The 14,807-nt window shown below is 42.8% G+C and overlaps 1 protein-coding gene across 3 annotated transcripts in view; it reads left to right on the top strand.

Moving 5' to 3' along the window:
• Nucleotides 1–8,890, top strand: part of abca1a (ATP-binding cassette, sub-family A (ABC1), member 1A) — a 30,394-nt gene extending 21,504 nt beyond the window's left edge. For all 3 annotated transcript variants that reach the window (XM_048238089.1, XM_048238098.1, XM_048238081.1), the window contains exons 33-48: nt 97–171; nt 1,035–1,201; nt 1,319–1,496; nt 1,641–1,756; nt 1,947–2,091; nt 2,411–2,534; nt 2,845–2,974; nt 3,106–3,226; nt 3,327–3,389; nt 3,509–3,615; nt 3,968–4,109; nt 4,481–4,615; nt 5,328–5,431; nt 6,206–6,298; nt 6,473–6,716; nt 6,988–8,890. In XM_048238089.1, the coding sequence (XP_048094046.1) occupies nt 97–171; nt 1,035–1,201; nt 1,319–1,496; nt 1,641–1,756; nt 1,947–2,091; nt 2,411–2,534; nt 2,845–2,974; nt 3,106–3,226; nt 3,327–3,389; nt 3,509–3,615; nt 3,968–4,109; nt 4,481–4,615; nt 5,328–5,431; nt 6,206–6,298; nt 6,473–6,716; nt 6,988–7,122 (2,079 nt within the window). In that variant the 3' untranslated portion in view covers nt 7,123–8,890. The remainder of the gene's footprint in view (nt 1–96; nt 172–1,034; nt 1,202–1,318; nt 1,497–1,640; nt 1,757–1,946; nt 2,092–2,410; nt 2,535–2,844; nt 2,975–3,105; nt 3,227–3,326; nt 3,390–3,508; nt 3,616–3,967; nt 4,110–4,480; nt 4,616–5,327; nt 5,432–6,205; nt 6,299–6,472; nt 6,717–6,987) is intronic.
• The last annotated feature ends 5,917 nt before the right edge of the window (nt 8,891–14,807 follow it).

Genomic DNA, 14,807 nt, shown 5'->3' with positions numbered 1-14,807 from the left:
TTGACATGTGTGGGTCAAGGAGGTATAGGGACGCTGTCTTATGTTTTAAAATTATCTCTACTGGTTGCTATGAACATGTTTCCTCTGTCTCCTCAGGGAACTGCATCTGATCGCTTCCTTGGTAGCCTCTCCGGCTTCATCAAAGGCTTGGACACAAAGAACAATGTCAAGGTAGGTACACATCCACAGCCCCCAGAGCTTAGTGCACTGCTGTGTCAAATAAGGGAAAGAAGACACATATTTGTGTGCCATCCAATGATTTGTTCATTAGATGAACAAGATGCCACAATAGAACTGGGTTAAGATCTTCTGTGTTCTGTTGCGTAAGGAGGTATTATTGGCACATTGTGATGGCATTATTCCAGCCCCTACAAAGTTCACTTTTCACATCATTAGGCAAATGCTACTAAGCAAGTAAGTACTAAGTAAGTTACTAAGTAAGCTTGTATAAGTATTAGTAATGGGGCATATTAACAACTTTCTAAACAAAAATGGGTGAGTGTAAGACAAAAGAATCATGAGAGAGATGTTCTTGGAACACATTAGCTGAATATCCAGGGTATTCAGGAATGTTGATCTTAATAAGACAATGAAAACTCGAAGGTCTATAGTTTGCTGATGCATTCTCATAATTGCTGGGGAGAAGTTGCGCAAATGGTATCACTAACCCAATAACGTTAAGCTGTCAAACTGTCCGGAGATCCTTTTAAAACTTTTAATTTGCGAGTGCTGGCTGAAACCCTGCAGTCAGGTGTAAATGTGCTAAAGTAGAACATTTTGTCCTGACAAGGGCAGTTTTAGCTTCCTGTTGTTGTAGAGAGCGGAAATAGGGTCTTGAGCTGAGCACGTGTGGTAGTTTCTGTTCCTCTCGTGGGAAACTTTAGGGCCCCAAATCAAACACTGTCTCCTTCCTACTGTGGACAACATACTTTTCTCATATCAGTGTTATCAACATAAGGTTCCATATTAGTTTATGTTTGCTAATCCTTATACATGTTGAATATCTGTCTTCTATAATGTATTTGTTATTATAGATTTGGTTTAACAACAAAGGCTGGCACAGTATTGGGTCGTTTTTGAATGTGATGAACAATGCCATTCTGAGGTCCAGCCTGAAGGGAGATGACCGTGGCAAATATGGCATCAATGCCTTCAACCATCCACTCAACCTCACTAAGGAGCAGCTCTCACAGGTGGCACTGTAAGTCTGCATTACCACTGGCATGCTGACTCTCTGGAAGTCAAAATTGTGGCAAGACCTCTTAGACCTGCATAAAAACCCTAAATCCTTTTAATCCTACCTTTTTTGCCCCCACAGGATGACCACCTCAGTGGACGTGCTGGTGTCTATCTGTGTGATCTTCGCCATGTCCTTTGTCCCGGCCAGTTTTGTGGTCTTCCTCATTCAAGAGCGTGTCAGCAAGGCCAAACACATGCAGTTCATCAGTGGTGTGCAGCCATTCCTCTACTGGCTGGCCAACTATGTCTGGGATATGGTAAGTTGTTTTTGCACCTTCACAGGTGTAGCTGTTAACAGCAGAGCAGAAATCCTTTTAACCTCCACTAATCTCTTGCTTATGGTGCGGCTGTTTGTGAGAAGCTGAAAGTGTTCAAGTTGGATAACTTTGTTTCTTTTTTAGTGCAACTACATTGTCCCTGCAACCCTCGTCATCATCATCTTTGTATGCTTCCAACAAGAGGCGTATGTCTCCTCCACCAACCTGCCTGTGCTGGCCCTGCTGCTGCTTCTCTATGGGTGAGACTCCTGTCACTGAGTCCTGCAGATGTAGTGTTAATCATATGTTTCTAAGAGATTCTCACAAGGTTTACATAACTGTGGTGGCATACCATATAATATTGCGTAATAAAGCATTAGGGTAATACTTCTCAAGAACTTATGTAAGGTGTAATCATACCTGTGCCTGTGTGTGTTTGTGGGAGTGTAGGTGGTCCATCACACCCTTGATGTATCCAGCCTCATTTTTCTTCAAGATCCCCAGCACAGCCTACGTGGTCCTCACTAGTGTTAACATCCTTATTGGGATCAATGGGAGCATCTCCACCTTTGTCCTGGAGCTATTTGGCAGCAATGTAAGTGAAGTGTTCTCACCCAGCTCAGCTGTACTACATATCTGCAGTATGTGAAAGAGTCCAGGCCTGGCTGTGTCTGTATTTCATAATCCAGCTCAGCTGTACTACATATCTGCAGTATGTGAAAGAGTCCAGGCCTGGCTGTGTCTGTATTTCATAATCCAGCTCAGCTGTACTACAAATCTGCAGTATGTGAAAGAGTCCAGGCCTGGCTGTGTCTGTATTTCATAATCCAGAGCAACTCCACAGCTTTTCTAAACTAAGACCATGAGATGAGGACTGCCTGAATGCATGACTGACGTTTGTGTTGGTTTTACAGGAGATTGGTGGCATCAATGACATCCTGAAGAATGTGTTCCTCATCTTCCCTCACTTTTGTCTTGGTCGTGGCCTCATCGACATGGTAAAGAACCAAGCTATGGCAGACGCACTGGAAAGATTTGGTGAGGAACCATTACTAATTGTTGGATTTATGCGGTACAATGCGTCTCTTGACAAATCCCCATTAAATCCTTAATTTTCAAACTTTCCTGGCCAAGACCCATACTCAGTATGGCACTGTACCAGTTTATTGCTCTCTTCTCATGCAATGATGCCGTGGCATGCACGTCTATGCTAAGCTAACGCTATGCTCTTGGTCAAGCATGAAGGATTAAAGGGCACAGGGGAAGTGGGGAAATAGCTGGTGGTTGCTGGTTGCTGAGGTGCTGGTCACACGGCACTGAGGTTGACGTGGCCACTTTGTGTTGTCAGGAGAGAACCGGTTCCGCTCGCCGCTGGCTTGGGACATGGTGGGCAAGAACCTGTTTGCCATGGCCGTGGAGGGGGTGGTCTTCTTCACCATCACCGTGCTCATCCAGTACCGCTTCTGCATCAAGGCCAGGTAAACAAACAAACAAACAAACAAACATACACAGAGCGAGAAACAACAACACATACTGTGCGTTCCTGCTCATGATCTCAGCAGTCACCAAACTATTTTTTCACAATGCTCCATGTGCTTGACCTCTCAAGGCCCATCAAAACTCACCAGAAGCCCATTGGGGAGGAGGACGAGGACGTGGCCAGAGAGAGGCAGAGGATCCTGACCGGAGCAGGCCAGCCCGACATCCTGGAGCTCAAGCAGCTCACCAAGGTGAGCCAGACGATTAGAGAGGAGAGACCAAGTCAGACATGTGTGGAATCTGCAGTGACCATGACATTGAATTAACATGATGAATGTTGGGTGTCTACAGGTTTACAAGAGCAAGCAGAAGCCAGCAGTTGACCGCCTCTGTGTGGGCATCCCTCCAGGAGAGGTAAGGCAGTCCCACCGACACTCACAGCTTACTCACAGGTCATACATACACACACACACAAACACACACACACACACACGTGTGACATTCTGACATTGTGTTTTTGTTAACTCTTGAAGTGCTTCGGCCTGCTGGGTGTGAATGGAGCTGGGAAGACGAGTACCTTCAAGATGCTGACCGGAGACTCAGTGGTCACCAGTGGGGAAGCCTATCTTGCTGGTAAAAGGTGAGTACAAAGATCAATCCTGTTTTATTTTAAAGGTTCTCTAAGAACGGTTGGGTAACGTCACTTCTGTTGACGTTTCAAACAAAACAGAGAGCTAGCTCGCCTCTTCCTACCGTGCACATGAACGCGCATCTCGTTGGTGATTGGCTGGAACAGTTTGTTACGTTTCATGGTCCAGGCTGTTTTTGTTACCGTTTTTGTATGTGACAAAAAAAGCGTAGAAACCACATAGCATGACTTAGAGCACTTTTAACATCCAGTGCAAATGACATTATTCTCTTAGTAGCCTTACTGGCGTGGGACCAATATGCGGTGCTAACATCATTTGTGTGTGTGTGTGTTTTCATTTTAGTGTGCTCACAGAGATGGATGAGGTGCATCAGAATATGGGCTACTGCCCTCAGTTTGATGCCATTAATGACCTGCTGACTGGCAGAGAACACCTGGAATTTTATGCCATTCTGCGAGGAGTACCTGAGAAGGAAGTGTGTGAGGTGAGTGTTTTTGGTCTCTTCTTAGATGCTCAAAGACTGTATTTGCTTCCAGTCTCTTCACTCTGCCCCTCTGCACTCTGCCTCTGCCCCTGCCACACCATATCAACCCCTTCTAAGACTTTCTTTTACTGGCTATAAGATTGTTTTTTTTTAGTATTTGATTTATATAGTGATTACAAATTTGTATAGTAGTTTCTGTCGTTTTTTTTACCATTTTGTATTTTATATGCCTAAATATCCCTCACGATAAATAAAGTATCACTCTATCTATCTCTCTGTCTGTGAATACAAGGTTGTGTGTTGTTGAGTGCATGTTATCTCTCTCTAACCCCCAACCCTCTCTCCCTCTTGCTCTCTCTTGGGATTTGCAGGTGGCAGATTGGGGGATCCGTAAACTGGGCCTGGTGAAGTACATGGATAAAGCGGCAGGAAGCTACAGTGGAGGGAACATGCGCAAACTCTCCACCGCCATGGCTCTGATCGGAGGTCCGCCCGTGGTGTTCCTGGTGAGCTCCCTCATGCTACAGCATAGCATCTGCTATCATAGTAAACTGCCTGGCCAAAAGAAAAAAGGTCACATGCTCTAGTATTTCGTTGGACCGCCAGGGAAGAAAAAGTCCACTGATGAAAACCTGGTCATTCAGTATATTCAGGTATTTAGCTGACCTGATTCTTTGGGCACAACCTGACCTGACCAACTGCAGCAACCCAAATAGGCTATTACTTATTTGCTTAGTTAATTCCAGGAGGTGGTGACCTTTTTTTGTCCAGGCAGTTTTTACTGTAGTATCTGTTAAAGAAATACTCTACTGGGCCAGGTGAACTCCAATAGATCTGTACTTCTACTAGCTTGAAAAAAACATGCTTTGTTGATCTCCTTGAGGCTGACCATTTTGTAACTGCTAATCGCCCCAAATCACAACATTCCCCAAGAAGGAAAAGCTATTATAGAGCTTGTTTTTTTGTTTGGATGGGGCCACTTTTGCTCCAAACACCAAAAGCATTGGTTGCTGGGTATCTGGGTCATACTGAAGCACATAAAGCTCAGTGCAGGGGGCGTGGGAGCTGGAGAGCAGTGCTTGTAGCTGTTGTGTGTCGGACGTTCAGCCATGGCCCTTGGTGGAGCAGTGACTCTATTCCCTCTCTTCGCCGTGTTCTGCCTGTTCTTCTTGCTCAACCTGTGGGCCACGGTTAACCTGGCTGTGCTCTATGTGACAGGACGAACCCACGACTGGTATGGACCCCAAGGCCCGGCGAGCTCTCTGGAACTGCATCCTCAGCATCATTAAAGAGGGACGCTCCGTGGTGCTCACCTCCCACAGGTAAGCCACGCCGACTCAGACTGGCTGACTTGTATGTGATCAGTGTCTTCAGGAAAATGCATAACTGCATGCACTGAGAAAGAGAGAGAAAGCGAAAGACAATAGTTGCATATCGTAACTCCCCCTATTTCCACCGGTCCCGTATTTCCACCGTCTTGCGTGTATGTGTCAATTAATATCCATTTCTATACAAACCAAGACAGCGGACTCCTATAGAAACGCAACCACGCACAACATAGGTGTATCTAAATTAGCTATGTACCAAAAATGACATTTTACCGTGACTCGAGGAGCTGTAAACAGTGTTGTAAGGCTGCGTGTACACAACCGCTTGGAGCTCCAGTGGAATTTTAATTTCACGACGAGAATTCTCGGTCTAACTGGCCCATGCCGTTGAAACGGTGTAAATAGGCGACCCATCAGGCCAGCACTATAATTCCGAGCGTGGTAAACAAAATCGGATATTTCAGGCAGTAAATGCTCCCGTTAAGAACCAAACCAGATTTTGTTCAAATCTACACAACTATGGCTACTGAAAAATGTAAGGTTCATTTAGTAAATGTTATTTTTAAGTGTTTTTTTGGGGGTGTTACGATAGATGGGTCAGCAGACAGCGGCCACCAAAGTTTCTCAGTCATATCATGCATGCTTTCCATGTCTTGTGAGTTATGATCAGCAGTGAAGAGGGAGGAGAGATCCTGTATGTGGTTTTTACCAGAAAATACAGGCTGGATGGAGTCTCTGAAATGTCTCTCTTTCTTTTGTTTGTTTCAGTATGGAGGAGTGTGAAGCCCTTTGCACGCGCATGGCCATTATGGTCAATGGAAGATTCCGGTGCTTAGGAAGTGTGCAGCACTTAAAAAACAGGTAAGAAGCAAGACCCCGTATTAAAGTGCTGAAAATAGAATGAGATCACACATCTCTGGGTAGCAGCCCATAACCAATGTTTTAAAAGGGAAACACACCAAACATGTAAGCTGTCAGAGATGAAAGTAGACCTTATCCTCACTGTGGCTGTGTGCGTGTGTTGTGTGCGTGTAGGTTTGGAGATGGGTACACCATCATCCTGAGGGTGGCGGGTCCTAACCCTGACCTGGGCACGGTGATGGAGTTCATCGAGCACGAGCTGCCGGGCAGCACTCTGAAGGAGAAGCACAGGAACATGCTGCAGTACCAGCTGTCCTCCTCACTCACCTCCCTTGCACGCATCTTCAGCCTGCTCTCCAACCACAAGGCGGCGCTGCGCATCGAGGACTACTCCGTCTCGCAGACAACACTAGACCAAGTAAGAGTCTCCGCCTGACCCGATCATGGCCTCATTTCTGTTTATTTATTTTTTTCCATTCTTGGAACATTTCATAGTTCATAGACCTGGAATTCTCTGAATTGTAACTCTCTTTCAAAACACATTCTGTGTTTGAAGAACGTTAAGTATTTTAAGCTGAGCAAATATTTCTGTCGTAATGTAGAGATACAAGGCTGCTTCCATCGATAAATGGAGTGTTTACATTTCTTAGTCTCCTGTACTGACAACAAACCATGCGTTTGCTCTTTAGGTATTTGTGAACTTTGCCAAGGACCAAAGCGATGAGGACCACTCAAAAGACATTTCCAAGAAGGATGCAGTGGTTGACCTATCCCAGCTCAGCGCCTTCCTGGAGGACGAGAAAGCCAAGGAGAGCTTTGTGTGATGGACCTACGACTCTCCCTTCTGCCAGGCACTCAAGTGTCATGTTTTTCTATTTCTACCTTTTTGCTTTCAGTTTTTGTCATTTTATTTCATTGATTTTCAGTCACGTGTGCAGACTGAACTGAACTGAGGCACAGTGCTGAAACACAACTCAATGCAAATCAATGCAAGCGAAGAGAATGAAGATAAGCCCACTATATTGTGGAGCGAGGAAGAGCCTGGTGCCCCTCGCTGGACTGGAACCACAAGGGTCAGACTTGAAGTCACTTGGGCCAGCACTTCGCCAGTAAGGTTCTGATCATGGAGGCGGGCTTTGGCTCAAATGATCATTGGTTTTGGTGATGTTTATAGTTTCAATCCGCCACTGCCAACAACCAACATGTGATTCAGGGTTAAGTCTCATCTTTGTACCAAGTTACTGACTTTCAAAAACAAAATACAGTAACAATCCCAGCAGCAGACTATTGATAATATTTTACAATATTTTTAAGTAACAAATTGTAACATGAATGTCTCAATATTGTTGTCAGTTGATGTCACGTGCAGTACCAGAAAAAGTAGAATGAGGATCTAACACTCATGAGCGAGGGCATTGGAAGAGCAAACTTTTACTGGATTTTGATGTAGAGAAAACAAAAGACATTGCACCCTGTGTTGACTGAGCTAGCCAATCTGTTGCTGGACATATGGTGCTCGTTTAGATAGTAGGCTATTTGAAGCACACATTGTTTTACAATCATTTTAAGTAATGTTTCTGTCGGTTGCGACAGACACATGAGAAGGGAGGTCTGCTCATGCTTGATTGGTTAGATGGAGTCTTTTGGACTATATTGCATGCCTTCTGTTGGCCACATATTTGCCCTTATATGTGCAACAAAGCATGTGCATTGTTCTGTTTTAACAAGAGAGAAGGGGTCATAGCAATTGCAATATTTTTTCTTGAGTCTCAAATGCCTGTAACCTTTGATGCTCCTCTGACTTTGTCAGAATTTCTTGATTTGATTCTCATCTTAGAAGAATTAAAAAAGGAACAAATTGATAAAAGACAGACGGGAGATATAAGGCTGTGTCAGTGTTGTAAATCTAACAGTAACAGTTTAGTGCCAAAATCATTAAACATGGTGAGCAAGGAGATTTATGTTGGCATCCTCTCAAGGTGATCAAACATGGTATTGGTGTGACATCTCCTATACTATTGTAATTGGTGTAAGTTGTGCTTCTCTATCGTGCAGTACTGTAAGACATGGTCCTGGTGGAGCAGACGACGATGGTTTTGTTTGATGTGAGTTTTGCTCATGCTCTGTGACTGCTTTTCCAACTGAACCATGTTACTAGTTACGCCTGCTGATTTCCCTCTGGCGCCACAGACCATAGTGAATGTGCCCCGAAGTGACCAAAATTAAGTAAAGTGCCACCAACTTTCCACAGATCCACTGAAATGTGTCCAAATTCATGCACTACAGCAGATAAACGACGGCATCAAATCATTTGTGAGGTTCACCATTCACTGTGTGGAAGAGACAGAGAGAGATCAAGAGATAGTGAGTGTCATTGGTCCAATTTTTGAAGCACTTTAATGTCAGTCTTTGTTGCCATGTGTTCATTCTCACACAGGATTCTTTTTTCCTAGGGTTTGTATGAAAATCAAGTGACCCACTTTGGTCAATATTTCTTGTGTATTATATGTTTACATTTTAAGTATTAAACATTTTATGTATATCATTTGTCTTTTCTCTATGTATTCACATAATAAAAAGGTTGAATTTTCATTCCTTGTTTACATCGTTTTTCTTTAGACTTATGCTCATAAATACTTCTTACTCTTCTTTTTATGCATTTTGAGGAGCTACTAAGGAAAAAAGTCTTGAATTTGACTTCCTAGCATTTATGGCTGGTCAACACAACAGGCGCTCATCAGAGGACCGCAATGGGCAATTGGGGATGTAGGGCTAGATCATGGAATTGAAATAGCAGGGAGCAGATCCAGTAATACTCAACCGTAGTGACGGCACTCCATTTCACTGCCCTCCCCTCAGGGAAGCTTGCTCATGCATTTCATGGAATCCCTCACACATCTACCAGCCGTACTTCACCCATCCCAAGGGAGCCTACACATTAGTGCTTCACCCATCTCTGGGGTCCCTTACACTGGGGTCAGTCTATCCTGTGGTCCCTCATATTTTGGGCATGCCTCCGATGCTAGCAGGATCACCTTTGTGACACCATATGTAGCGAAAGGAGAGAGCAGTCACCCCACCTGGCCTCAAACCCGGGTCTCCGGGGTACCAACTTGCAGCTTGCCCACAACGCCAGGCTTATTGATATGGTAGTCAGAGGGCATACTCAAGCATAGTGACCGCACTCCGTCAAAAACAGTACTGTAGGTACCAGTGATGCTCCGGCTGATCCAAAATAAATGAATGCTTATGCTGAAACAATGCTCTGCTTTGTTTCCAGTGTACTTCACAATCCCCTGTACAAATCACCTGCAGGCTAAGCTGCTTATCAGTCCATTGCACAACGCAACTGTAGTCATGTCATACATAGTGTCATTTCTGTTTGGAGGTGATCAATTACCGGAATAAAACTCAAGAATGAACCATTTTTCTTGGATCAACATTGTGCAAAATAATAATACAATGTATATTTGTAATTCACATGTTTAATTTGCAATTTGCATGCAATTCAGAAAGGCTGGCAATGAGACCATTTTTACGATGAGCACAGACCCCACTGTTGTTACTGCACATGGTGGTGCACTGCAAAAACAGATGGAAGGATGGGCATCCAGAAATGCAACACACGGCCTACTATAGCAACGCAATCATTTCACACAACACAGTTTACTGCACAACAACACACATCATCTGTCTCCTAGGATTTAAACCGACTTCCTAAACATATTACAGACAGGCGCAAGACTTGTGACATAGAAAGTTTTAAATGTATTTTCTCTTATTCATCTCTTGCCCACCATATTGACTACTAATATGTAGGGTTTTGGTCTTTATTATTGCTACTACTAATATGTAGGGTTTTGGTCTTTATAATTGCTACTACTAATATGTAGGGTTTTGGTCTTTATTATTATTATTATTGCCTGAATTTGGCAAGCAGCACTTAGAGCTTCAGAACCAAATTAAATCGAAAGAAGTAACTACTACTCAGTTTAGTTCTATTTTATGCTTTCATAGAAGCACACACACACATACACCCACGCTTGAAGACAGTTTAATCTGTATGCAAATGTATTTATTTGATGTAAAATATAAATGAGATATAAATGTAACACATCATTACAGTGGTAATGATAATAATGTAATAATGATGTAATATCATGTAGGTCAGTTTAAGGGCATCTCAAGAGTTGAGGGCAGTTGTAGGTTCGATGCTGCTTGATGTCTCTTGGCGCTCCACAGTGATGTAAGGCCTGCCCTGCTCCCCATGCTACCAACCTGCCCATTCACAAAGCCCAGCCACCCTGGGGCATCAACAAGATATTGATTTAAAAAGACAGTAATTATACAACCCCAAAACAGAAAAAGTTGGGATAATAAAAAGAAAAACAGAATGTGATAATATAAAGTCTCGTAAACCCATATTTAGTAGCAAGAAAGACATAGATAACATATCAATGTTGAAAATGAAAATTTGGACAATTTCATGGAAAATATCTGTTAATTTTTAATTTGATGCCAGCAACATGTTTAAAAAAAAGTTTGGATGGGAGCATGTTTACCACTGTGCTGCTTCACCTCTTCATTTAACAAAATTCTGTAAATGTTTAGGAACTGAGGAGACCATTTGCTAGAGTTTTGAGAATGAAATGTTGACCCATTACTCCCCAATACAGGATTTCAGCTGTTCAACAGTATGGGGTATTCTTAGTCATGTTTTTCATTCCATTATGCATCTAATTTGACAAATCTGGACTGCAGACAGGCCATTGTAGCACCTGGACTCTTCCTCTATGTAGAAATACTATTTAAATATGTGCAGAATCATTTTTGGCATTGTTTTCCTGAAATGTGCAAGGTCTTCCTTGGAATAGACATTGCCTGGATGGCAGTATATGTTGCTCAAAACCTGAATACATCACTCAGAATTGATTATGCTTTGCCAAATGTGCAAGATGCCCATGCTGTAGGCACGAACGCTCCTCCACATCGTCATAGATGTTGGGTTTGGAACTGAGCACTAAACAAGTTGGAAATGGTGGATACTTGGATAGGCACTCTCCTCTTTAGCCCAGATGAGTCCATGATTTCCAAAAAGAATGGCAAAATTTAATTGGTCTAACCACAGGACCTTTTCCATGTTACCTCAGTCCATTTTAAACAAGCTGAGGGCCTAACTTGATTGCATTTTTGTCCGCTTTTCATCACATTATTATGACCATTAAATGTAGGCTATTTTGCACGCTAAAATCTGATTCATCACAGGTAAACACAAAAAAGAATGGGAACGTAAATTGGATTATGTATTCTAACTTGTAATTCCTCTGTATGTCCTGTTGGTGACCTCAGTGAGAAGTACTGTTAAGACGCTCTTAGCCGGTAACGAGTACTCTGGAGCACTCGTAGATCGTTACATTTTGTTTTTATTCACATTTTACACAATGTCCCAACTTTTTCTGTTTTGGGGTTGTAATTCTGATTATAATTACATATACATTACAACATATAGGGATTGTCAAAGTTTTTTTTTTTTCCCCCGTCATCTACTTCCTGAATTTTTGGTCAACGATACCCGGGACACCGAACCACCGGGGCACATGAAATTTGGTGGGTATGTAGCCCCAATAGACTTTCTGGAAAAATTTTGTTTTAGTCCCGGGGCTACTCCCGTGCTGGCTGGCCCCCGAAAAAAAAAAGTTATTTTCCTAAATAACTACCTGAACCGTGGCACTGAGGATGAAGAATCTTTTATGGTATGTTGGTCTCAAGGGCCCACATCAATCTGGCCCATAATCACTCATTTGTGATTTGCACCCCCCCGGTAAAATATGAAAATGCAATATTATTCTGCTTTAATCGCCCCTATCTTCAGTTAAGATGTTCAGAACTGCACCAAATTTTATGTGTATGATTGACCTGGCATTCTCTGGGGGTATGCCAAGTTTCGTGGAATTTCATCCATGGGGGGGGTCTAAAAAAATTAGGTTATGTGTATATTTAGTGACTGTACACTCATTGGCCTGTAGATGGCATTGCACACATATACACATGCACACACACACAGGCACCCACATACTATCGGTATTAGAACGGCCGATACATAATTACAAATTCAGTAGGATTAAAAGAAAGCCAAAATAAATATTCATCATCATCATCATGGCTGCATTTCCAGTATTGGCGATAAGTAGTCGTTTGTCCACTAGATGGCGCATCGTTGCAGTGAGACGTAACTTTGTTGGAAGTTAAAAGTGGGTTGGAAAAACAATGGACGCTTCCTACAAGGACTGTAGTTTACCAGATGATGGTCACATGAAATGTAATTCCCATTTCTTCTTGAAGCCGAAATAAATCTGAGGATGTTTATCGGACATGCTTGGTTTTTGCTGCAGGTACGTTAATCTTATAATATCAATAAGGACCTAGGTAATGTTACCGTTAGCGTTGGTTGACGCCTGTTTATTTTACGCCTGTTTATTTTGTTTTAAGTGCGTGCAGGGTGTGAGAGGGGAATCGATGTGCTTTGATTCCAGCTTTTGTAGTCTGTTGTAGTTGTAGTCTGTGAAATTAAAAAGCACGTGTGTGTGACAAGGCCGTAGTCATGATGTCAACATTGGGGGTGGACCAAATCTGTGGTGGGGTCTGAGAGACCCCCGAACACAATTTCAATAGGCCTACATTTCCTACCATGCAAAAAATATTATTAAAAATCGCAAGTCAATTAGGGTCAAACTTTTGACAGACATAGGCATGGCATGGATGGATGGATTATGAACCCCTGGGCACAGATGTCCCCCCCCCTCCTCCAGATAGACCGGTCCTGAGGCATTCTCCCACGGAAGATTTTTTATTTTTAAAAAAATGACCCTTTAAATGATGACTTCTGGTGAGTTTTGTGAAAAGAGAAGGGTGGAGAAGGCCCAGTAGCCTAAGCCCATTCAGTAATCCATCCCTGGACCTGTATTATGACTCCATTTGTCTTCAAAATGTATACTTTAAAAGGAATTACAAACTAGAGTATCTTTGTTAAACGCTATATTACACAGAATGTGGTTCTTTGACTTACTTACACTTTTTAAACTAAGGCTTAGACTCATAGGTTTGGACCTATAGCCTAATAAGATTTTGTCTTTTAATTTAGATTTTATTATGCTGGCGGCTAATCACACAATTTTAACGTAGTTTGAAAGGGACAGGATTCAGGAATAGGCTACTAAGAGGCGCCCCTCTTCTGTCTGACTCACCTCATGTTACCCCCTGCATTATAGACTGGCTTCTGACAGAAATGATGTTTTGTGCCAACATGTAGAAACACTAGGCCTGCTACAGCGTTTAATTGATGAATGGAGGTGCAAATTCCTTTCTTTGGCGATTCACATTAACTGTAGGCTACAGCCAGTGCATTGTAAAAGGTTTTTCCAACTTGTGTGCCGTCGCCACATTTAATTCCTACGTTTTGCCTGCATGGATTGTGACTGAGTGCGCATCTAAATAATATGCAAGATACAACAACAATTTCTAAGAGGCCTATAAACGGCAATTTCTGGCATTACTAGCATGGGTAGCAGGTAGACCTTCTCTGCCTGCTATTTCCCCATAGCACCTGGAAGTACTAATGAAGGGGGCGGGGCATAGGCATTTGATCAATCTGGCACCAGTGGAGTGCTACTTAAGAGGGGCAGCAGCCAGTAGCAATGTAGACTCCACTGGTGTAGCCCCTGTCTGCTACCGTCAGGTATGCTGTCTCCCCATAAACATTTGTGGTTTTATGTTATGTATATTGTGGTGTGTTCTTTGTTTAATCTTCTGTGTTCTGTTCTTTTAGGCAGCACAGTCATGCTGATGGGGGAACATGGGTTGTGCTGCTGTCTTGTCTTGTCTTGGTTTTGCTTTGGTTATTTTATGTTTGGTTTTTGTGTTGCCTGTCTTGTCCTTCTGTTTGTAACTTTTATGTTTATTTAGTAGGGAGGTGGCTCTGAGGGGGGCTACTCTGAGCATACGTGTGGTGTGGTTTTGTATATTGCTTATCGCTTTGCAGTGTGCCTTTGCTGTGTAATAGGTGAGCTTTTCTTAATGCTTTCATGTAAAATATTTGTGTGGACGTCCATAGTTGCCACCCTCAGATCCCCACCCGTTTGTGTATTAATAAATCCTTTGTTTTCCTGGAATCATGTCTCCATGGTGTAATTAAGAACCTGAAAGAGCGGTCTCGGTTTAGAGGTACGATCTCTTAAAGATTCCCTGATGCACTAGGCCTCAGGGTGGCGTAGTCAGGCTACTGTGATTGGCCCCTTGGCCCTTCCAAAGTATTACCCTGTTACACATGTGAATGCATTATTTATGTTGAAAGACATGTGAAAGAAATGAATGACTCAGGCTTGCACAAATTCATCATTTAAAATAAAATGTTTCAAGTCAGTTTTATTTGTATAGCGCATTTAACATGCACAAAGTGCAACCCAAAGCGCTCCACATATAAGACATTGTCATTGACACACACTAACAAAGA

The sequence above is a fragment of the Alosa alosa genome, chromosome 1, assembly GCF_017589495.1.
Source record: "Alosa alosa isolate M-15738 ecotype Scorff River chromosome 1, AALO_Geno_1.1, whole genome shotgun sequence".
NCBI lineage: Eukaryota > Metazoa > Chordata > Actinopteri > Clupeiformes > Clupeidae > Alosa > Alosa alosa.
Note: the sequence above shows the minus strand (reverse complement) of the source record. Positions and strands in the feature narration are given on the sequence as shown.